The sequence below is a fragment of the Coturnix japonica genome, chromosome 3 (genome assembly GCF_001577835.2).
Source record: "Coturnix japonica isolate 7356 chromosome 3, Coturnix japonica 2.1, whole genome shotgun sequence".
NCBI lineage: Eukaryota > Metazoa > Chordata > Aves > Galliformes > Phasianidae > Coturnix > Coturnix japonica.
In genome coordinates, this window is record NC_029518.1 from 64496081 (window position 1) to 64522003 (window position 25923).

The following is a 25923-nucleotide window of genomic DNA, read 5'->3' on the forward strand; positions in this document are numbered from 1 at the left end:
ATGATCTGTTTAATGTTTTTATAGAATAAAATTATTACTGTAAAGACAAGACCCCATCTTTTTTCCCCATCTCTGATTTAGAATTATGTGAAATGGACTAAATCTAATCTCTTTTTTACTTCTTTTTTCAAGCCTTTTGTGACTGTGTATTCAGCGATCAGTTCTTATTCTGCTGTTCTATTGCCTATATTTGCATTAATTGAAATAGATAATTGAGGCAGTAATACTACCAGTTTCGGATTCAGCAAGGAATATTATGAAATAAATGTGACAGTTGCTGGCTTTGCATTGGGATTGGCCACAAGCCTCCACTTGTATTATAATCGTTGATAAAATATTTTAATATTGCCAGAAGGAGGACTGCCATGGAACCCAGACTTAACCTTTAAGAAGTGTTTACCTATGGATGTGTTAAACACATCTCTGTAGGGTACCTTTGCACTGAGAGAGGATGGACAAGAAGGCAGGTTCTGCACTGCACAATGAAGTGCAGTTTGAATGGGAAACATGCACATCCCCAAAATGAGGCCCAGATAGCTCTGCTGCTGATAGATGGCTCTTTCCAGGCATGATACCCCTCTGGAGAATCTCATTTAGATATGAAATTAAAAGCTCTTCAGGTCAGGCTCTGCATTTCCTTATTAACTGGATGATGATATGTGTAGCATCCCTCTACTCATTCTTAAATAGATAAAATAAATAAGTTCTTTTGGTCATTTAAATTGAAGGTTTTGATGGAATTCTGAGTGTCATCTTTGTTGTTCATGTTTAGAGCTTTCAAATGTTGCACAGCTATGCTGCCCAATTCAGCTGTTTTAAGAGCTAGCTTATGGATTATGAGTTTTTTACCCATAGAGTGGTGAGACACTGGCACACGCTGCCCAAGGAAGCTGTCATGTCCCATTTCTGGAGGTGTTCAAGGCCAGGTTGGATGCAGCCTGATCTAGTGATCAGCATCCCTGTTCATGACAGGAGTTTGGAACTGGGTGATCTTTAAAGTCCTTCCCAACCCAAGCCATTCTATGATAATGTGATTCTACAATTCTGTGAATGAAATATTTAAGTGAGTAAACTGCCGGCAGTTCTTGGCTGATGGTGGGAGCTGTTTCCACAGTTCTCAGGCAAAAGTTGGTTTCTGCCCATGCAAACACGACTGCAAACAGCAGAGGTTCCTGAGCTGTAGTTCCCAGCCTATGCAACTATCACTCCACACCGGACTTCCCATTCTTCCCAGGTGTCCTAACAGCCACTAAAACTGCTGGCCTGGGGAGCCATGTCCCTTTGGTCATTGTTTTCCTGTCTGTGAGGAAATGGAAAAGACCCTAAGTACACTTCAAGCTCTTGTGTTATCTCCTGTTATCGCAGGCATACTGATGTCTAGCTGAAAGGTAAAAATTACAGAAATTTCATGGTTGCATATGCAAGATTTGTCCAGAAGTGCTCAAGCAAATATGTAATTGCTTTGCTTAATAAATGCATTTGAAACTATAAGTAAGTGGGCAGCTTAAATGAGAGAAGTCAAATTAACTCCATAGCACTGGAGAGTATTCAGAAACAAGTGAATAGCAGAGGCCAGTGTAACAAAAACAAACAAATAAATAAATAAATAAATATGAAACCTAGATTGGAAATGATGCTCATTTATAGATAATAACAGCAATAAATAGCTTTGTAGTGATAGTGCCTGGACATAGGAAGCACTGAGACAGAAATACTTGCTGCCTAGTTTTGTTCTGTAGGTATGTATGAGGAGGGGAAGGGGAGGCTACCTTTGTCACAGCGGTGTTGGGGATTTTGCTCACTGCAGATAATTTGGGAACTGCTTTATGGAAGTATCTTGGTGACAGTTTAATGATGATTTGGTGTTGCTTATATATAATCCCTCCCCCACCCATGACAAACCTTTTCCCAGTTGGGGCTGGAGGAAATGAGTAATGCTTAACCCATTTGTGTGATCAATTCACTTAAGCAGCTACTGTGAAATGTTAATCACAACTTTAATTTGTACTGCATTAGCATTTTGATTAACTTGTAGGCTTGCTAGCACACTTGAAGCACTTTTACTCATAGTTACAGCTCGGAAATGACTTTTTGATTAATTAAGTTTGTTAGACAGCAGCTGAGCTTCCTGAATGCTAACCTTATGGGGCTAAAAGTTCAGGAGAAAGTTGCTGGGAATAACTGTTGCTGTTGAAAAGGATTCTATTGAATGCACTCAAAAATTTTATTTATTGACAAAATACTACATTACTACTTCAAGATTGAATTTAAACTTTAAAGAGGGCAGATTTAGCACAACAAAGATGCTGTGTATTTTTCACAGCCTTGGTAGATATATGTAAGCTGTGGAACAAATGCTACCTGTAAGCCATTGTTTAGGATAAAGAAACTGAGACTTTTTGCCAAAGAAGACACTTTTCTTAAAAAACATTTTATTGTATTTACAGTTCACTAGCCTAGTACAGAATATCAATTTATTAATTAGCTATTTGAAAATAAATTGGATATTGGGACTCAACAAGTTCTGAGCATGTGGGGTTATGCCCTACCAAGTTTATATTGCTACTATCACATTACATGGCTGCTGTTATCTCTGTAATACTATCAAAAAAAAAAAAAAAATCAGTAAGAGCCAAAGGGTAGCACTCCGCTAAATGTAGACAGTAAGTGATTTGTCCTTTCCCTGATTCTGATCATACTAATAATGTTACTGTGGATACTAAAGGATGAATGCAGGGATAGGAATCTTACAAAGCAGCTAGGAAGGTCGTAATTTGCATTCGTCTGTGAGACCTTACAGTGATGGGAAAATGAAGAATTAGTCTGTCATAGTGGCTAGCAGAGCATAGGGAAGAAGGAGCTGAATGTTCTTGTTCAAAAATATATCAAAGAGAGGCAAGATGCAGTCTAAAAGGAGTGCCAAACTAGTATCAATTATAATTTATTCACTATTGCTCTGATAAAATAGAAGAATTTTTTTTCTACAGGCTGAAACTGTACAGCTGAATGACTTTGATATTGATCTGAAAGAACTCCTTTTTTCCCTCTCCTCCCCCCAATTAATACATTCCTAGAAAGAAATACCGGACTAGACCTCTGAAGTGCAATAGGTACGTTTTGTACCAATCAGTAACTTTGTGACCTTAAGATCCTCTATGAGACTTCTTCAAATAAACTCCAACTTTTAGACCGCTCAGTTGTTTCTGGGGTATATAATTGAAGCATCATAACCATGATTTAGATAAAAACATGGAACTTACCATACACGTAATGCTTCAACATCTTGGAAAATATTTTACTTGTATTAGTATGATCTAACTGAAGACTAGTCCTAAGCAACAGAACTTACATTGTCATTCATTGAAGACAAGGATGGAGATATTTTGATTATTTGATATTGGAATATTATACTCAGTAAATCTGGGTACAAAAATAGGTGTAAAATCCAAATAGCCTTACCTCTCTTTTTTGTCGTAGTTGAGCAATAAGTTCAAGTATTTCAGGCATACAGAGCTTATTTCATTTAAATATTAGTTTCCTTTCTCAAGGCATCACTGCAGAATAAGGTCAGTGTTTGTCTGAGAATGTGTTGGATTTGTTTTATGTAAGCTTTCAAGTTTAAGGTGAATGTAGTTTACGGTGAATGTGGTTTTGCCTAGAGTGCTGTATACAATGGTACAGAAACTTTCAATTTCCTGAATAATGGCGCTCAAGAAGGCGCCATAGTCTACGAAGCACTGATATGAAAAGTAAAATGAACATTTAAATAGTGGAAAAATTTGAGCCCTAAGTATTTGTTAAGTTGCAGCTCCCACCAACCAAAACATTACCACAAATGGCATCATTATAGACAGTGCACTTTTAGCATGTGTAATTCTCAGCCACAATGTCATTTCGTAAATTAGCTTAGCCTCTGTAACCAGAGCAGTTCTCAGTGTTCATTTAGCTTTGTTGCTAAATATTATATAATACATAAATATTTATGTCTATATATAAATGTTAATATTTATATATACAATGTTTGCATTGATGCTTACAGTATTTAAGTAGATTGCTTAGCATATTGAGAGCTATATGACATCTGAGTTCAGTAAACTACTCCAAGCAGCATACAATTTCTTTTAAGATGCAAGCTGTGTCATTTTAACACTTCAGTAACTTATCTTAAAGAAAAAAGCTATTTAAGTCATTTGATGAAATCAGAAATTCTGCTAGTTGTGCAGTCTCTGGTCCCCTGCCACTCACCCAGTCATACAAGAGTGATCCAGAATGTCTGGCTTTCGAATGAAAGATGTGAAAGTAATACTAAAAACAGTATTACAGCTTTGCAAAAAGTTTCTAAAAGATTTGCAACCAGGATGCTTCTATTGCTAGACAAATCTCCTAAATAAGGGAAGAAAGAGTGTTAATAAGGGAACAGTTTAGTTTTGTTGTTGTTTTGTGTTTTTTTTTTAAAGACAGAGTGCTTAAAAAGAACCAAAAAAAGAGTGTTTTACTATCACTTCAGTTCCTTGCCATACATACACCTCTCCTGCACCCTGCCTCTGTCTTTTCTTTCCCTCATGACAGCATCATTCAAATTCCAAGTATTTGGATAAAAAGAAACAGACTGTAAAAATTCAGATTTATTTTAGACCAGAGAGTTACTATTTGATAATTTTTACAAGTTCAGTAGTTGAACCACTGCTCTTGAAAATAAGATAAAACTGATAGTAGATGTTGATGGTATGAGGAAAGACATAGCAAGATATTCTGATCCAGACATTTTGACGTTCAGTTCTGAGTATCACCAAAATGGAAATCTTTGTCATACCTGATCAACTATGTCATTCGTTTACTGCGCATCAGCATTTTCATTCTATCCCTGCTATGGTTCACAGCAAGCTGCTTCCCTTGTCAGTGTGAGTCAAGAAATGTTTGATAATGATGGTTAAAATGCTAAAGGACTCATTTAATAATTGCTGTTATTGCTTCGTGGTTGTCAGAGCATGACACTGTAAAGTCTTACAAGCTAAAACCTGGTTCTTCCATCAAAACCATCTCAGTGTAAGCCTCTGGTTTTATTTTCCTAACAGCAGAAAATGGCCAAAATAAGACGATGGTAAACATTTTTTATTGTATCAAGTGATATATCCCTTGACTGCTTCTGTATACTCCATCATTTCAAACTTAAGTTAAAAAGCTGTTGACATTGCTTGGTTTTTAATTGTTAGCTTACTAAAATCTATTATTTTCTTCTGTAAATAAAAGCATTTTTTATAGTTTATCTTTTCACTTCTATTCTTTTGTCCTCTTCTTTCTTCTCTTTTACTTTTCTTCTCTATCATGAAATTTTCCTGTGCAAGAAATTCAGAGTGTACCTAGGTAAATAACCAATTTGTGCCATTCTTAGTTCAGAACAAAGTTCATAATCCATTTAAAAAAAAAAAAAAAAAAAAAAATCCTTGAAGGGAGGACAATAACTTGTTTTGTTACCTTGATTTTATAGGAATTTCAATGATTACTTGAGTATCAAGCATCTGTTTTACACTTAGCAGAAAAAGAAGCATGTGTAGGTTTCCAAGGCAGTGGATGAAACAAGCCAACTTTACCATTGTTCTGACTTGTTCACAATGTCACTGTCTTGGATTTCACATCCAGATAGAGATGCTGTGAATAAATTCTATGGGTGAAGAAGCAGAAAATAAGGAGGAAAAGAGGATTTGCCATGTGGATTCATTATAACAATGTGGAACACAGAGTCTTACACACACAGGCTTTCCTTACTCCCTACGGGATATCTATCTGCAGGCCTCTATCAATTTCTAGGAGATTTTCTGTGTGAAAGGATCCTCCAGTTAATTTCAGTGTATAGCTTGTTTTAGATTTATTTTTCTCTTGCGTCTTCTCTCTTCCTCTTCCCCTTTTCAAGCCTCTATTAGAAAGGTGGGGGTAGGAGAAAGGATTAAAAGAAAAAACAGAAAACAATTGAAACAGTATTGTACGTGTATCCTCAGAAGCATTTTATGAAAACACCACTGCTTTATGCTGACTAAATATAAAGCTTACTATATGTTTGCTGTTCATAAAGATAGGATATCTCTTCACCTGTTTTTATTAATGTATATGCAACAGTAGATCATGACTGAGGAGGGTGATGTTTCAGGCTATTTCAGAGTAGCAGAAAGGAGAAAGTGTGAATCAGTAGGTTGGAAACAGGAGGGAGGTAAAATGCTGCCTGAGCACCAGTCTCAGAGAGGCACAGACAATATGTGTGGAGGCTTGGTTATCTTTCAAAATATGGAAGTTGACTCATCCTATAAATTTAAAAGGTCTTGTCCCGTAAGTTTAAAGTGTTAGATTTCACTCTGACAAATTCTGAGAACAATTCTGTCTTTATCTGACGAAAAATTATGTGAGCCTCTCCATACATCTATAAGCCATGAAACTGATCCCTTCGAGTGTAATTTCTAGTATAGTCTTAATTTCTAATATTTAAGAATAAATCATGCCTGGAAATTACCTCAGCCAGCCAAGAAATCTATCTGGGGCTGAGACATACTATTTGGGTAACTGGGAATGTGTGTTTCAAAGTGGTATGGCTGTTCCTCAAAAAAAATAAATAAATAAAACATAAATAAAACCAACTTAAATGTTAAATCTAGATGATTATTAGCTGAAAGGCACTTTATCCACAATTCAAAAGAAACGTGACATCATTTATGCAATTCAAGACAACAGGCTAAATATTTTTCTAAGTGTCACTGCTCTTATCTCCCTGATCTGAAATAAAACCTGTTGAAATTGCATTATAAACTGCTAAGATAAACTGTGCGATGGGCCATGACTGAAACTAACTTGTGTCTCTAAACTCAGCATTTCTTCAGAATCAGTGTAATTTAATTGAAATAGCTCTGCGTGTGTAAACAACTCCTTTGTTTAAAGAAGATTTCACTGTTTAGTTTGCCTTAAGTAAATGCTGTCTTTTGTTTGTCTGTAAAACATTTGATTAAACATAAAGACTTACATAGCTCCTCATCATTACACTAGTGTCTGGAAAATAGGTTAAAATGATGCAGGTGCTACCTAAGGAAATATCAAAGAATATAATTTGTCTTGAAAAGAAAAGCCCATGGAAACATAACCCTAGTCCTGAAATCAAACTGGTTTTCCTAATACCAAGAAGACAGTACTTGAAGTGTAGAAACTATTCAATATACCAGAATATGTTCTTGCTTTCTTGAAAAAATAATTTTCTAGTATTTTGGTCAAACTACAGATTTACTATATGGCAAACCACTTTTAAATACATGACTTTCTACTGAGTTAGAGAGCTGCAGTATGAATATCCAAGTTTTATTATTATAACAAGGGTAATAAACAACAAAATTAGCAGCAGAACGAGCATATAGGATAATTTTCTTCACCAGGTAAAGTGCTCCCATAAATTATATTAATTGTTTTAATGTACTGTAGACAGTATAAAAGTATACCATTTATATATAAATGTGTACATATATATATATTTACATTTATTCAAATAACTTCATACTCGTATTTTTAAAAACTCACGTTGAATCTAAAAGCTCGTACTCAGTTTGTTCTCCTTTTGAAGAACTCTTTCAGACTAATGAAATCAAATTTTTTTTTTTTTAAGCAGCTTTTTTTTTTTTTTTTTTTTGTATACATATGTAGGACCACTCATCATGTATGCTCTAACAAATTTTGCGGAGTTAAATTTTAACGCTAATGACACTTAGGGCATACCTTTTACTTGCATTGTCTAAAGCAAATTAGCTGGAAGTATAAATGATACAGAAACTCTCAAGACCTGAAAGGAAGGATGACTGCTAGCAGTTTCAAAGTCTGATGTGCAGCTGGACAGGGATTTTTTGTTTGCTTGCTTCCTTGATTTTTTACGTTACTTTCAGATTCAAAATAGAGATAGAAGAGAGACAGCCAGACATCCCTCATTCTCAAAACAATCAGCTGTAAATAACACAAAAATTAATGTTATTTCTGACCAATCTTATTCAACTTGCAAAATCTGTTAACTGTTTTGTAATCTTCAGTGTTAAACATAACTTTGGTATGGCCATTAAGCTAAATGTTAGGTTTTTGTCTAGTCCCATTCAGGAGATATTTATTTAAGTCCTTAGGTTTAAAATGGAAATAATAGCAACTGCTACTGCTAAGTGACATTAGTATTAATTTTGGAACAAAAGTAAATGTTCTTCTTAAATAGGACAAGGAGTTTTTGAATAATTACACTGTTCTCATAAACCTTTGTTGAAGTATAACTCGATACTACAGTTAATTGTAACTTCTTCCTTTAAAGAAGGAAGTTAAGATCTTCTTTTTAAGATCTTAACTTTAAGATCTATTCTTTTGTAATAGAGATATTCTTATGTAATAGAGAGGTTATTTTTAAGGAGAAGGCTCACTGTCTGCTCCCAAACTCCCAAAAATGTGGTGTAAATTGCTCGCCTTTTCAAGGGTAATGGTTAATAGTGATGTGAGATTTAATCCATGTTTGTTCAAGATTAATCCAAACTGATCTCTCATCAGTAGGAGCTGAACTAAATTCCTCCAATGAAGGCCTAGAAATTCTTGTTTGTTAAACACTGAATAAATAAATAATAATAAATAAATAATAAATGTTCTTATTTATATGAACCAGGTACACAAATAGACTTGCATCTTCTTTTTTTATTATTAGGCGATGCTGGATGTTACAGCACATCATGGCTGGCTGGTGGCTGCTCTGAATATAACCAACCTGGTGCAGATGGTGGTTCAGGGCAGATGGATACATGACTCTTCCCTGCTTACTGTGCCCAATATAGAAGTACAACACCTTTATCTTTTTCAGTATGTAACTCTTCTAAGCATTTGCAAGTTTTCAGTCTCATTAAAACTTGGCTGCTGGTAGTGTTTGAATTTCATTGTTGTGCCCAAGAATGTTCATTACTGTAACAGAAGCAAAACTCATAATAATAATAAAAATTACCATTATTATTATGTAATCACACTGATGGTTTCCCATGTAATGTTTCTGTTTCCAGTGTTCATCGATTAATTAACCTTCACAGATTATTCTGAGAGCCATGATTCCTTAGAAATGAACAAGAGATCACTGGAAGAGTTCCAAGTTCTAGCAAATGCAACTCCATATATTAGTTACCTCTTTGTTTTAATCCATTCTAAAAATATATTGTACCTGTCACAGAATCATAGATAATGCTAAGTTCTATTGATGTCTAGACAATGCAGTAATTAATGCTGCCCAAAAATAAATGACCAGATTTGATAACAGAAACCAGCATCAAGTTTTACCATCCAAACTAAGGAAAATAAATGTTTGCTTTTCTTACCTGTCCCTCTGTTTTGCATTCTGTATCAGAAAGTGGAGCCAAGGAAAAAGGAAGAGTGTGCATGGAGGTTACCAAGGTCCTATTGAGTGTCTTCCTGAACTTATGGCTGCCTGTGAAGGAAGAGAAAATGTGTTTGCTTCCATTGTGGACAGTGAATTGCAAACAGCACACATTTCACAGGTAATGCTTCCTATCAGTGGTCATTATCAGTAAGACTGGAAAGGAAGAGTAGTTTGGAAAGAACTCTCTTCCCTTCAGTAAATAATGTTATTTCTATATAAATTGCGTTCATTGCTCTAATTTCAAATCACTACTGGCTTTACAGAGGTTCTTCTCAGACGGTTTTCTCTTGTTCTCTGTTAACCAGGAACATTGTCAGGTTTATGGCTGGTATTAACACATCTCATCACTCTAAAGATGCTTGTCTAGGTTGTACAATCTGCTTAGTGTTATTCAGCTTTTTAGAGCCAGCTATGCTCTAGGAATCATGCATTGCAAATGTCATCGTAGCTGGTTTCTGAAGTGGTCTGCCAAACACCTTATTTTCTGAGAATACCCTTAGTAAAAGATTCAGCAGTCATTTTCTATTTGAAACAGAAAGCAGATGAAATTTTCACATTTCACAGTGGGGACAAAAAATGTCGAGTCTGCTCTAGAGTCTCATTTTCATTTGTTTTTTCAAGCAGTTTTCAGCAAAGGACGACTATATTCTATAGAATTCCTCACATGATAAGGCTATCGATTTCAAATAAATGTGTGAAAGTGGAAAACTTCAAATTATTTTTTATATGAATACTTAAAAGCACAGCAATATGTCCTGTATTTGACTGTTCAGCTTCAGTTAAACATTTCACTGGTTTGCAAACAAGAAGAAAAGTATTTAAATATCTATAACAGACAGCTGCATTTGCAACTAAATTACCATCAAAATTCTGAATTAAGAAAATGTATTGACATCAAAACAAGGCTTCATTTAACAACAGATTTCTAACATAATACACATTGATTTCAGTCCAAGTTTTAGATGTGATAAAAAATTAGAACATTGTTATAATTAGTTCAGGGAGAACTCAGAAGTAAACTTACTTAATTTATTTGCATAAATTGCCATTCTGTTATCTTTAAAAGCAAATGCAAATTGGTTCTGTCTGATATGATGATGGTTATTTGGCTCAAAAGTGCTTCAATTTGCGTAGCAATCTGGTGTCGTCTCTGCAGCGAGGCGATCCCAGGTAACATACAAATCCTGAATTATTCCAGAAATTAGTATGTTTAAAGCATCAATTTAAGTGCTAATTGCAGTAGTAATGAGAAAAAGCAGTACTACTGTGAGATTTGCATCTACTGCCCCATCAGTATGCCTGGAGCGGCTGCTGACTGGCAGAGGATTTGGCTGCTAATTAAATAATTGTATGCATGGCAGTGTTCTCGTCTGATTCAATAGATGAAGATTAATCCTCAGATAAATATGTTTGGCTGGTATTGAAATGTCTTAGCAGTTTCCTCAAAAATAGCTTGTGTGTATGTGTTGTGTATGTTCACACTGTGAATGACTCTGTGCCTCTGTATGCCTATGTTGGTAAATACAGATGCATATAAGAAAAAACAATACCTCAGCATCATATAAGGAGGAAGATTCATTTCTGTCACTTGGGAATGGCCGTACTGGTTATAGCAAAGTCATGACTGTGTTACACATCATTGAAAATGTGAAACTTTTATACGAATATTTCCTATAATTTATTGCATTTTTTGCATTAAGAATCTATTGTAATACCTTTCACATAATCAAAATTTATATTGAGACTTCCTGATGAGTGTCTTTGTATATAAGGTTTTCAAATGTGCATTTAAATAAGGGGCAACGTAGAGAAAATACCTCCAATAAAGAAATTACGTAGTCTCTATAATGAAATTACAGACTCTAAACCTAGCATTCTGAAACCAGATCTTATTAAAGTCAAACCAAGTGGTAACTACATCACAAAAACGCCTAAACCATTCTTTTACTAATAAACCTTTACTTCTCACTCAGTTTGTTGAACCTGTATCATGAACCGGTTACTAGCATGAAAATGGTTAAAAAAATTTTTTTTAATTGTCCTTTACAAATCTGGGGAAGAAGGGAAATGGAAAAAGTCATATTTGGAAAGAAAAAAACTATTTTTTAAGCAGATTGGAAATTAATTTGTAAGTAACAGCTCTTGAGGCTGCTCATGGATTTGAAACATTAGGCTAAGTCCTGGGGAGACGGTTTATTGGCAAAACTGTTAATGATGTTAGCAAATGTTCGTGTGGAGTTTCTAGCGTGATTAGGATTTGAACCTATGGGTTTGATGGCTAAAGACATAGATATATAAATGCACATATTGGGTCCACTGATACAATTAAAGGAAGAATATATGCTTTTATCATCGTATAGTAAAAAGTACAGAAAATGAAACCATTAAATGGTCAGTACATACCTAAGAGATGTGGGAGCCTGTGTTTAATTTTCCAAACATTAGTTGTAAGCCTAAACTTCACTAAAAAGTCAGATAGGTTTTAAATGCTGACAGCTAATATTCAAAAACAGAACTTAGGCTGTAACTCTAAAATAACTCCTGTTTTCTCTCTGAATGGTATGTGTTTAGCAACACTTTTTCAGTTTCTAAGTCCTTTACTCTGGCACACTGTAAAATACTAAGCTGATGTTTATATTATCAAAAGAGAGAAGAAAAAAAAAATAAAAAAAGAAATCTCAAGATTGAAAGGGGGTGCTGTCTCTGCTCTAGTATTAGGTGCTTCTACTCAGGAAGTGTGTGTGTTTCTATAATCTCAGTTTTCATTTTTGTCTGTTGACTTATTTCCTCAAGAAAAAAAGCATTGCTTTATTTTCTCCAAATTATGTGGATGATAAAAAGGCAGCCTATTGTCAACGATACCTCTGTGATCACGGAGTACTGAATTCACCTTTAGTTTTCAAACATATAAGGCCAGGATAGTCAAGTCAATTACTTTCTTATCCAATTAAAAAGCTATTCAGTATCAAGGGTACATGGGAACATGATAACCTTTGACATGCAAAATATGTTGACATTGTACAGTATTAATAGGACCAATCCAGAATCTTCAATTGAGCAACAGGTGGTAACAAAAGAATGAGTTAATACAGGTCTACCTCTGCTGAAATTAAATTTTGTTCTAAGGTAATTGTAACAGTCCACATCCTGCAAGATAATAAGCATTAAAGTTTTCCAGGTAAATAATATCTGAAATACAACAAAAGGGGTGATCACTGGGCGGGAGTAGAACAGGGTACCTCCACAGAAACAGCAGTACTCTGCTTTGGTGCACTGAGAATTTCACACAGTAGTGAAGTTCCTGCAGTAAACTTGATCTTAAAAGCCTTTGAATTAAACAGATAACTATTTGTGAGTTAAGATGTAACTACACAGGTAGTCTCACCCAGTGTGATCTGCTGGAGGTGAATTTATTACGGCCTTTTGTGCTAACTGTAGCAAAATCTTGGCAAAGTACTAAGAACTTTTCTCCTTCAGGGTGCTGCCTTTTATTCCCACTTCCTTTCAGACTTGACACAGAAGGGGAGATATCATTTCCCTTTATCTTATAGCTGTTATCTTCTCCCTGTTATAATTTTCCTGCCTTTTCTAAGCTAACTCTTAATGCATTGCATCAGTATAATTCATCAGTGTCTTGTTTTACACTGCAACTCCATGAGCTCTCGCAGCTGGCCCTCCCCATCTTCTCCATTGAATGGACACAGCTGTTCATGCAGCACAGAAGAGGGAAGAAGGGAAGAGATTAGTTTTAGTCTAAATCAGTTTTCTCATTTAGTTTGCCCAGGCTATGGTAATGCAACCATTTTAATCCAACATAAGTCTGCATTGCAGCTGAAATGGGCAGCTCTGCCCTCACTGTGCCACTTTCACCTCTCCTGACCCAGCTCACCGCACAGCTGCACAAATGCTGCTGATGGAGTGAGGAGTGAGGAGGTGGGAAGGAGCATCTAGGGACAAGGAGAGGAGGGCTTATATCAACCCTCTCGCTGACTGTCAAAATGGCCTGCAGCCAAGCAGCTACATGAATGCTTGTGCCAGCAGGGGAGGAGGTAGGAGCACTTCATTCAGTGGCACTGAAGATTCATGCTTATTCAGAGTGCTCACAGGATTAGAGAATATGCTTCCACAATCAGCTTTAGGCTGATCTAAGTTATTAGATTAGCAAGCTCATCCATCTAGCTGCACAACCACAGTATGGCAGTAGTAGCACACTGGGGATGGAGGAGGGACAGCTAGCTGGCATGGAAGCCAGGGAAGAAAGGTATACACTCCTTTTCCTCACGGCAATGCAATTTTAGGTCTACTTACCCTGTCTGCTGTATCCCTAATTATGTATCGATGTATGCTATTATTATAAATGTAAATCTTGATAGCAATATCTCCAAAAAAGCAAAATTATCTTTCCCTGGAATCAGAATATTCCAACCACCTTATGAGTGGTTGCCAACCACCATATCAGGTTATCCAAGGCCTCCCCTCCAGCCTGACTTTGTACATCTCCAGGGATGGAATATCCACAGCTTCTCTGGGCAACTTGTTCCAGTGCCTCACAACCCTCTCTGTAAAAATATCTCACATAACGTCTAACCTGCATCTCCTCTCTTTTATCTTAAAGCCATTCCCCCTTGTTATAACATAGTCAGACAATGTAAAAAGTTGGTCTTCCTTTTATTAAGACTCCAGACCCTTCACCTCAGAAAAAATAGTCAGGGACGCATCAAACACAATCCAAATGAAAATAGATTTTCTTGAAACACAAGATAATCAAAACAATATATTATATATACACTTATGTATAACTTAGCCTTTTTATTTAGAAAACATTTCTGTTCTATGACAGTATTGCCCATGTGACTGTGCCTACCCTCTTCATTTTCATGAGATTCTGTTTTGACATTTGCTGGCTCTTTAGCAAGATCAATATTCCCCTTTTCCTGTTCTCCTTCCTTTCCTTTACCTAGCTTTTTATAGGTTATTTTGAAAACATCAGTGAAGTGCTCATCCCCGCTTTGTTTTAGGGTTAGAGGAGGAGAAGGGTAAGGCAGAGTGTGGCAGTTGGAGTTTTTTTGTTCATTTTTCTCCTCGTCTCCTCGTCTATCTTCTCCAGCCATAGTGAGGCCACAAATCACTGCTTCCATTCTTCAGAAAAGTTTGCTATTTCTTCTTGGGCCCCTCACTGCAAGACATTGACGCCCTGGAACATGTTCAAAGGAGGGCAACAAAGCTGGTGAGGGGTCTGGAGCACAGGCCATATGAGGAGAGGCTGAAGGAGCTGGGAGTGTTCAGCCTGGAAAAGAGGAGGCTCAGGGGAGACCTTATTTCTCTCTGTAACTTCCTGAAGGGAGGTTGTAGTGAGATGGAGGTTGGCCTCTTCTCTCGTGTCATTAGTGATAGGACCAGAGGGAATGGTTTCAAGCTATGGCAGGGGAGATTCAAGCTGGACATTAGGAAGCATTACTTCTCAGAAAGGGTTGTCAGGCGCTGGAATGCACTGCCCAGGGAGGTGGTGGAGTCACCGACCCTGGGGGTATTCAAGGAACAACTGGATGTTGTGTTGAGCAACATGGTTTAGTGGGAGCTATTAGTGATAGGTGAATGGTTGGACTGCATGATCTTTTAGGTCTTTTCCAACCTTGGTGATTCTATGATTCTTCCTAAAAAATTGTAACTGTGCTGAATTTAATAAGTGAAAGCTGACATTGTTTCCTTCCATTATTATCACAACTTCTCAAAGGTGCTTTTGCTTGTTTGATGAAGGCAATATGGGAGATACATAGGGCTGCATTTTCTGGGTACTTTATGAATGTGAAGTTGAAGAAATTGTCCCATTCTCCTATGTGAAGTGTATGTCTCTAGCAACAGTTCTCAGTGCAAAGATGAAAATTGAGGGCCTATTGCAGTTCATAAGAAATGACAGACTTAAGATTCCTCAGAAGGATTAAAAGAAGAAGGGCTCATGAAGATGGATGGAAGAAAATATTAAAAAAAGAAAAAAAAAAAAAAAAAAGTCAGGACCTATTGCAGTTCATAAGAAATGACAGACTTAAGATTCCTCAGAAGGATTAAAAGAAGAAGGGCTCATGAAGATGGATGGAAGAAAATATTAAAAAAAGAAAAAAAAAAAAAAAAAAAGTCAGGATAACTCTGGATATGCAGTTGAATGTTTTGTTAATTATCTGAACTGATCCTCTGAACTCTCTGAGATTTGCCCATTGCTAATTAGAACTGCAGTGTCTTGTTCTTTATGGGCTATGCTAAAGAAGTTTAATTTAAAACTTAATTATACTAGTTTTTAAGTGGCTTATAAGAAAAAAAAAATACTTTAATCGGAATCGGTAAAGAATTTTTCCTGTGTTCAGGCATCAGTAATCTTAGTGAGGCATGTCTAATTTGCTTGAGAAGTTTCACATTTGTTTTATTTGCTTAGAAGTAATTAGAGCAAGAGGTTGAGGGAAAGTATTTTATGATTCTAAGAGTCATGCTGTTAAGTATAATATTCCTATACAGATAAATTATTCTTGGTGTAGAATAAATATATTGGCTGCACATTGAATTGTTTTTATTATAATGACTGTCATCTGAATTGTATGGATCATCTTCTAATCCACAGGGATCTGATTTTTCCTACAGGCTTGGAATTTCTTGTCCCGTTTGCCAATTCTAAACGTTAGCCTGAGCATTAAGGGCTGTTGGGATGACCCAGCTCAGCCACAGAATGAAGTGCCTGTTCCCACTTTGACAGCAGACACACGAGATGACAAAAGATGGATCAAATTACAAGCTGATCAAGAATATGTGCTCCAGATACATCTGCAGAGAACCCAGATGGGGTACCAGGTAGATGAATTTATTGTTTCCTTCAGCAAGTGCACAAGTTTCCAATATTCCATTTACGTTATTGGTAATGCTTTACACAGCATAACAGGGTGTTTTTATGGTTCGAGAGTTATGTAATTTGTAAACGCTTTCAAAGCCTTTTGTATATTAGAAGTGAAGCGGATGGTTTTTGCAGTAGCATAATAAACAGATTCTTTAGATAAAATCCTAGACCAATTAAAGACTATGAAAAAGAAGTCATTATTTTTTACAAACCAGAAACTCATGCTTGGATAACTATAAAACAGTGGGTACAATAACTTTACTTTAATTTAATTACCTGCCATCCCTAAACTCCTACTTCAGATATTTTTACGTATCCTGTTTCCCAAACCAATTTATAAGTGAACCTGTGATATTCACATGTACTACATACCTGTAAATACATACATACCTATAACTATGTTTTTACTTGTAACACATCCTCAGCCCTTTACTGAGGATATTCTCTACATATTCTCTTCATATTTTATATAATCACCTTAGTTTCAAGGGGAGACTTTCTCATTTAAGGAAGAAAAAAGTTTTAGAGCTCCTTCATAAGCCCGTTTGCTGTTCCTGTTACTGAGACAGCCTTCCTAACTGGAAGCCACTGAAAGGGTGAGCAGAGCAGGAGTGTTTCTTTTAGTGATCACTGTTTTATAAACCTCTCCCAGAATTTGAGTCCTCTTTTGTAAGAAACAGCTGTATCAAACTGTTGCAGAAGCTTTATTGTGGTAATGGTGCTTTTTCTTCTGTGTAAATCTTCAGAAAAACCTTTCCACCTACAGAGCACCAAATGAACAGTGGTCAAGTGTGCCTCATTGTATATTCCTCTTACAGCGGTAAAGTCAATGTCTTAAAGAAATAATCTTTCTTTTTGCTATCTGAAAATTTAATAAATACTTCAGTTGCTGTTTTTATGTTTATATTTATCTTGAACGATATTGTTTAGCATTATTTAAAGACACAAGGTTTACAGTTAACCTTTCTGCTGATAATAGTATTTGGAGAACATTAGATGAAATTACAGAAAGGGAAATGGTATTTTCATGCAAGTTTTAGAAGCTTACAAAGTAAGTGGAATAGTATCATTTATTCTGTTTTGTTTCTGTTTTATTTTTTCCTTGGAATTGTTTTTCTCTGTTGTTTGTTTTGAGATGAACAAAAGTGTTTTAATTTGTAAATTATTGTGTTACATAAAAATTCATGAATGCGTTTTTGTGTTGTGTCTCATTCAAGAAAGAATGATATTTTGAAAAGAAGATTTAACTAAAATGTTTCTTACTCCAAACAGGGAAAGCAAGACAGTAAAGCAGTGACTCCTCGATTCCCTAAAGTTAAAGATGAAGGATGGTTTTTAATATTGGGAGAAGTTGACAAAAAAGAACTCATTGCTCTGAAGAGAACTGGATATGTCAGAAATAGAAACACTGTCTCTGTTGCTTTTTACACCCCAGAGACCCTTGGAAAGTATGTCAGATTTAAAAATTAGGATCTCTTAATGATTAGGCTGAAACCTAATTGCCAAACTAATGACTCTACTTTTTACCGTTTTAGGTGTATCTACACGCTGTATATCATGAGCGACAGTTATCTTGGCATGGACCAACAGTATGATATTTACCTGAATATTATACCAGGTAGTACTTCAGCACAAGCCACAACAGAGGTGTCTGATGCTATGAGTAACCTAACTTTGAAGTAAAGTGATCTGAAAAATATGTTTAAAAGAACTGGTCTTTCCCTCAACATATCTGGTCATTTTGGACACCCAAAAAGTGAGTTTGCCTTAGTGGAACCAAACTTCTAACCTCAAGACAACTCAAAAATTAAAAGTGACTACTGTATTGACTCTGGTAACACAGAGTTAGCCACAGTGGCCTTACTCCTTTATAAAACTTTGTCTTTTCTTGGTTGATCTTTCAGAAGTCATGTTGATCTCTTTTATTCCTACTAGAGTTGCCGTAATTCAATTTTGACACATCAAAATAAAAGTTACCGTAATTTGCGCAAATTTAGGGCTACCGTCGTCATTTTGAAAAAAATGTTCTGTAGCCCATGTGTTGATGCAGTTTAAATAGATGACTTTTTTAATTTATAGGGAAAAAATACAAAATTTGATCTAAGAAAAATATGCTGAAAGTATTGATGGATATGTTACATTTCATGTTTAATAAAAATATATCCGTAAGAGTGTTTTTCATTAGATTTTTTCAGTGTGAAATTTATGACGTAATACAAAATCCTTCCCTTATGCATGCTACCCTTTGAAGATGATAATCTAAAGTGAGAATATATATATATATTATTAATATAAGCTTACACGCAGTAAATCTTCTTATGACCCGGTCTATAAAGTGGACTTTTTAGGACCAAGATTTATAATGTGCTGCACAGTCTTCAAACTGGAATAAGGCCTGCTGTTATCATGTTGCAAGAGAAAGGTTGTCGTCTTCTCTGACTCTGTAAGTTCAAGCCTTCAGTTTAGTCAGCAACACAATGTAGCAGTCAGTTGATGGTTTGTCTGAGTTCCATGAAGTTCAGAAGGATCCCCCCTTTCCTATCTCGAAAGACAGGGCACGTGACATTACCTGCTGAGGAGTTTTTCTTTGATGAGAAACTCACGTCACCACTCCATTGTTTGTAGTGGTGATACTGCATCTTGTTACCAGTAATGATGCAATCCAGGAAACTCACCTTCAGCCTCATCTTGGATCAATTGGTTCCTGACAAACTTTCATACAGTATTCTTTCTGCTTCTGTGTGAGAACGTGTGGAACCCACTTCGTGTAAACTTTTCAATATTGTAATGTTGCCGCTATCATTTCCAATGCACTGAAGTCAGTATTCAGGTCTGTATACAATTCCCTGGTCATAATCCACCTGTTTGTGTGTATAAGCTGATCAGGATGCTCTTCATTTCATGGTGTGACAGCTGTGCATGGCCACCCAGATTGCAGCTTGTCTTTTATGTCACTGTCACCACTGCTGAAAAGTACCACCAACCACCTCATTCTGCTCAGGTTCATGATTTGGTCTTTATAAATGTTCAGCCAGTGTCTATGAATGTCAATGGGTGCAATTTTTTCTGCATGGAAGAATTCAGTTACACCCTTTTGCTTTGTATGCACTTCCGTGTCAGGTGCCATTATGTCAGACTGTCCCTCGGCTGCCATCTGTTGCATGGCAACAAAATGTAATAGAGTACTGACAGGAAGGTTCACCCTCTACTGCCATAGCACCAACGTCCACCTCTGATGCCATGTGCTGACATAATAATGTAGGAGACATTATTGTCAGAGTAGCCCTTGTATATCAAGGAAAAAAAAAAAAAAATGATTGTGTTTGTGCACAGACATAGAATCAAAGAATGGTTAAGGCTGTAAGGGATCTCTGGAAGCTACCTGGTCCAGCCTTCCTTCTCACACAGTGCCACCTAGAGCTGTTTCCCCAGGATCACGTCCAATCAGCTACTGAATGAAACTTCGTTCTATCTGGGCAATCAGACTGAACTTCTTGCATTCTAATTTGTGCCCACTGACTCTTGTCCTGGGGCTGGGTGCCACTGAAAAGAGCCTGGCTGTGTCCTCTTTGCTCTCTACCTTTCAGTATTTGTAGACATTGATAATACACCCCTTGAGCCTCCTCTTTTCCAGTCTGAGCAGTCCCAGCTTGCTCAGCCTGTCTTCACAGTAGAGATGCTTCAGACCCTTCATCATCTTTGTAGCCGTACACTGGACTCTCTCCAATATGTCCATGCCTCTTTCATACTAGGGTGCCCAGAACTGGAAACAGTCCTCCAGGTGGAGCTCCACCGACAATGAGGAGAGGGGAAGAATCATCTTCCTCAAATATGACATGCCAGCATGTCATATTGGTATGACATTGCAGGAAAGAGAAGGCTGGCCAATTTCAAAGAGACAGTAGTTAATAAGATTTATTTCATACATTCTGTTGCCTTAAAATTAAGATAAGTGGTCAGTTTATATAAATAATCAGTTCAGCAATTGAGTGTTTTCACAGATCTTCACATCATTTGATAGTATCTAAAATGTTTGTTTCACTATTACAGGCTGACTTTATTGCAAAAGATGCAACATTAATAAAGTTGTTACTATGTTATCAGCCTGATAGATGATGCTCTTGCTTTCTTTCCTTTTTGGACCGTATTCAGTATATTATAGCAGTGTGTCACTCAGCAAATAGATTATTTTTTTTCAAGCTTGTAGGCAAAATTTGATTATACACCCATTTGCTTGGACCTACGCCTATTTTTAAAAGAACTGTTTTCTCTAATCTGCAAGTAAATTGTCACAAAAATTAAGTCCTTTCTTTGGGAAAATGCTTGAGTGAAGCAATATATTGTCCCTCAACAATTTTAATTAATTAGGAGAAAGAAGCCATTCCAGTCAAACAGCATACCAGCATGATGATACTGGCTCTTACTGCTTTCTACATGCATGTCACAAGTAAATACAGAGTAGCGGACAATAGCTTCAGTATTCTGTGTTAATCAATTAAAGAGATTCTGCAATGTCATTTGTACCATTTGTACTTTGGTTTGGAAACATAGCCTTTCGTTTCCTGGTATTATAATTGTTTTTAGAAATAGTTTAATTAAATTTCTAAATAACAGCTGAAACTTTTTTTTTCGCAGAAGTCCTTGTCTCATAAAAACAAACTCTGAAGTAATATAGAATAAGTATAAGCAAATTGATTATGGGATCATAGAATCATCTAAATTGGAAAACACCTTCTAAATCACTAAGTCCAACCATCAATCTTACCTATGGAGTCCATCCGTAAACTAAGTCCCTCAGTGCCAAGAATCATAGAATTGCTCAGAAAAAGTCTTTAAAGCTCATTGAGTCCAACCACACACAGCCTAACCATACAACCCTAACCCTAACAGCCCTCCACTAAATCATGCACCACATCCAAATGGTTTTTAAGCACATCTAGGGATGGTAACTCTACCACCTCCCTGGGGAGCCCATTCCAGTGCTTAACAATCCTTTCTGTAAAGATGTCCTGATATCCAACCTGAACTTACACTGGCGCAACATGAAGCCGTTTCTCCTTGTCCTGTCACCAGTGAGGAGAGACCAGCCCTGCTCTCAATGTGATCACCTTTCGAGTATTGGAGGAGAGCAGTAAGGTCTCCCCTCAGCCTCCTCTTCCCCAAACTAAACCATCCCAGTTGCTTCAGTCACTCCTCATAGGGCATATTTTTCAAGCCCTTCACAAGCCTTCTTTGGATCTGCTCCAGCATCTCAATGTGTATTCTGTATTGAGGTGCCCAAAACTGAACACAGTACTCAAGGGGAGGCCTCACCAGTGCCAAGTCCACACATCTCTTAAATACTTCCAAGGATGGAGACTCCACCACTGCCCTGGGCAGCCTCTTCCAGTGCTTGACCACCTCTGTGAAGAAATTCTTCCAGATACCCAATCTAAACCTCTCCTGGCACAACTTGAGGCTGTTGCCTCACATCCTATCATTTGTTACCTGAGAAAAGAGACCAACATCTTCCTTTCTGCAACCTCCTGGGTGTTTGTAGAGAGCAATGACAGCTCTCCTCAGCCTCCTCTTCTTTAGACTGAACAACTCCAATCACCTCAGCCACTGCTCCTAACTCCTGTTTTCTAGTCCCTTTGCCAGCCTGGTTGCTCTTCTCTGCACTCTGTACTCCAGTGGTTCAAATCCTTCTTGTAGCAAGGAGCCCAGAACTGAACACAGAACCTGAGGTTTAGCCATTTACAAGGAGACATTCATTATTCTGGTTCTGCTCACCATGCTATTTCTGATGCAAGCCAAGGTGCCACTGGCCTTCTTGGCCTCCTGGGCACACTGCTGGCTTATGTTAAGCTGGCTGTCAGCCAGCCCTTCCAGGTCCTTTAATGCTGGGCAGTTTTCCAGCCGCTCTTCCTTAGGCCTATACCACTGCATCAGGTCATTATGACCCTAGAATCAGTGTTTATTTGAATTGTCTAAAAAAAGAATTCTGATGCATTTGAAACAGCTGCTCAGAACAGTCAATCGTTGTGTTCTATCCAGTAATATTTAGTGGAGAAAACTGAGAACAGCTGTATAATAAAAGTTATAAAATCAAACACAATGATAAAAATAAATACTTCTGTGATGCATCAGCATTATGGATAGATGAGCAAATTGACAGTGCATACAAAAAGGTCTGATGTTAGATTTCTCATTCCAGTTTGCCAATAGGTTTTTACACTGTTTTCCTTTCAGGGAGCAGCTGCAGTTAACACCTGCCTGCTTATGTATCATACTTCTTCCAAAATTTGGAAAGAGAAACAAAGCAAAAAATGCATCTTGTGTCCGTGCTCTTCATCTGCCAGTCTGCCTATGCAACTACACCCTTTCCACCTTTGCCTTGCCTGCCACACTAATGGCTTTACAGCAGCACTTTGCAGAAGCTAAAGGGCTGGATATGAACAACCACTCCCCATCTCTTCTTAAGGAGATTTCATAATGTAACCTATTATTTTGAACGTTACTTAAGATTTCATTTCTTGGCCAGGTCCTGAATGCATGACACCAGCTTCACAGCTGCAGTCTTTGTTTTCCATTGCAAATTGAATCTTTGGAGGCCCAAATTTCACTCAGATAAATCCAGGGATTTTGCCATCTGACCCCAAGTTCCTCTTCCTCATTACTAGTTTGTTTCTAAAGAACATTTTCTGAAGGAATCTTCAGGAAGCCTCTGTCACCAACTTCCATCCTGGAGCCTAGTATAAGACCTGAGCATTCACTGATAGACTGTATCTAAATTCAAGTACTGTGTGTAATTTTAGCTTTCTATTTCTGCAAGGAGAAGGAGCCTCTCCTGCATTTGTAGGGGCACATCTGCACCTCCCATGTGCCTGTTCTGCACATCAGAGACTGAATCCAAATTCTTAAACTCCTCCCTTGCTCAAGAAAACAAACAAGCATCTCTTTGAGATTGCTCCTTTGTGGAGTTCAGATAGCCAGCCTCAGCATTTTCCAGCCAGACTGAAGGCATCTATATTGGTGAGTTTTTCCTATAGATAACCTTTTGGATATCTATCACCATCTTTCTTGTATTATTACCATCTTTTGTATTATTTCACCTTACACATCACATATGTTCAGAGACATTTATCCATGGCAGTGGCAGCAAATTTCAAATCACAGAAGGAATATTTCTCTGTGATGTGGTACGGACACCTTTCTAGCCCATGTAGTCAATGTGATAACCAAAAAACCTAATCCACAGGTATAAAAAGAACCCATCCACACATTCAAATGTGCTTTACACCCCACATGAAGTAGTAAATTTGTGTAAGTGCTTTTATATAAGCTATGTTAATAAATATAAGGATGGGAAAGCTCTGAATATCCCCCAAAGAGCTGCAGAAAGAAGCTTTTTGTTGTACAGGTAAGAACTGATAAAAAAAGCATATGATTTTGAAGATAAAATGGGCATTAAAGAGCTATGGATGGAACAAGAAAGGTTAGGCCAATTGAAATTGCACACATTAAAAGGGGGAAATAAATCACCAAAAACATAAATTGATTTTTTGAAAGCTCAGAGACTTTGGATAGAAAATGAGCTGAAGCACACACGGGTCATACCAAGGACACTTACAGTGTGAAATTAGACATTCTTCAGTTTGTTATTCTGGCAAATCCAAGCAACATACCAAATTGCATTCTAATTCAAACAAACAAACTACAGCGTCGCTTTTGACTCACAGAAAAAAAATCCAACATTCTGAAACTATCACTGGACAAAGAAAAAGGTGATGCAATTTTCATTATTTCTAGGGACGTTTATTGAAAGGGTGAAATATATGGGAAGTAATGACTGAATGTAAACAAGATTTGGTGTGTTTATATGAAGCTGCCGTTCCTTCACTAGAAGTTTGCAGGAGGCATCTCCCTCCAGCACTGCAGTCACAACAAAAGCTCAAACTGTGAGGTGTTGAAATTCTTATAGATGAAATACGTAATTAATCCATTTGCCTGCACTACCTAAACCCTTCTGAAATCAGGAGACTATCCCACCTGGCTTCCAGCCCCTTTAAATCTTTCACACCTGTCGTAAGTTACAGTCACAAGTAGTGCAGACCAGTACAAGCAGATCTGCTGAATGAAAAATGGCTGAGGGCTATGTTCCCATTATGTCTTTTCAGGACAGTACACTGTACAGCTCCTGTGTAGTCCAATGCACTGCATACACATGACTCAGAAAGCACTCCAGGTGCAGTCCTATGTTGCATCTTCTAGGCTAACTGCAGCCAGATACATCCTGTTCCTAAGCCTAAGTACATTTTGCAGTGTGTATCAGCACACTGGAAGCAGAGCAGGTAAGGGATTTAACTCAGAAACACATTCCTAGTCTGCTCCAAAACACCTGGCCACTCTGCATTATCCTGTATGGCAGTAGTTGCCTATGCTTAGGTAACTGGTTCAAGCCCTCTCCCTGTGGAGAGACCAGAGTGACCTGAACTGCTCACCAAAATCTATTACAAGTTCTAATTAGAAATTCTATTAGAGCTCCTATGAGCCTCTTAGTTATGGCAGAATCTTAGAGGCCTTGCGTCCATGTAACTATGTAGGTATCCAAACACCATTACATAATTTTAGGTATCCTTTTTTTTTTGTAGTGAAATTACATACCTTGATTTGGTTGTTGACACATACACAGCCAGTGCCATTTAAGACAGAGCATCTCAGCTGGCTGCTGCATTCAGCTTCAGAAGAATGCATGCCATCTGTAGAGAGCTAATTAATAGAAGACCTTAAGTAACCTGAGGCATCTGAAATAGCACAGAGTACCTACATTTAGGTAGCAATTTGAGCCTTCATTACTGGTTTAATCATAGGTAAGAAATTCAACATCACTGAGCCAGCTGCGGCTCCAGAAGACAGCATGTCTTCTTTAGTGTCGCCTCTGCTGTTCTATGTGGATGCATCAATATGGTGGGGGTGGATACCTGCATACTCACTTATAGACAGTCAATTAAACCCATGCATTTGTAAGTCCAAACAACACTGTGTTCAAAATTCTGCCCCAAATTCTCTCTTCCATGGTAACCAGTGCAAGCTGTTTTATGAGATGGGAGAACTCTCCTGTTTCATGAGAAGAAATATAGAGGCTGAAAAAGGGTTGGATGTGACACAGTGCCCCGACAGACACATGAGCTACAGAAAAGGTAAGCAGGGCTGCCACTGAGAATGATCGCTCCATTTCCACTTACACACTGTGCCTGTTCTGTCAGTGAGCTATATTAGATTCCCACCTGTCTGCTTAAAAACACATCTTGTTAAACAACGTGTATTTTCAGCACAGACTGCATATCAGCACACTGTGCCGGGACTGACATCAGCAGAAATGTTGATGTGCATTTTTCTGAAGCTATTTGCTGGGGACTGAGCTAACCAAATTTATTGTTAATGTCACCGACTGGTAGCAGTGAGAGGTTAAGCTGCTTGCATGAAGTGTGTGAAGGGAACTTCTATATTAAGAGAACATCTTTCGAAACAAATTGTACTGTTTGTACCAAATAAATCTCTTGGTAAAAAAATTCCTCCAGAGGATTCAATGCAGACAGAAGAAACAAGTTCTATAGAAAAGGATTCTCCACAATGATTATGCCAT

At 37.3% G+C, this 25923-nt stretch overlaps 1 protein-coding gene across 2 annotated transcripts in view; it reads left to right on the top strand.

Annotated features, from left to right (window-relative positions):
- ASCC3 (activating signal cointegrator 1 complex subunit 3) overlaps window positions 1-18479 on the top strand; it is a 247601-nt gene extending 229122 nt beyond the window's left edge. For both annotated transcript variants that reach the window (XM_015858848.1, XM_015858850.1), the window contains exons 38-42: window positions 8699-8850; window positions 9383-9533; window positions 16046-16252; window positions 17568-17743; window positions 17831-18479. In XM_015858848.1, coding sequence (XP_015714334.1) covers window positions 8699-8850; window positions 9383-9533; window positions 16046-16252; window positions 17568-17743; window positions 17831-17978 — 834 coding nt within the window. In that variant the 3' untranslated portion in view covers window positions 17979-18479. The remainder of the gene's footprint in view (window positions 1-8698; window positions 8851-9382; window positions 9534-16045; window positions 16253-17567; window positions 17744-17830) is intronic.
- Window positions 18480-25923: the final 7444 nt, after the last annotated feature.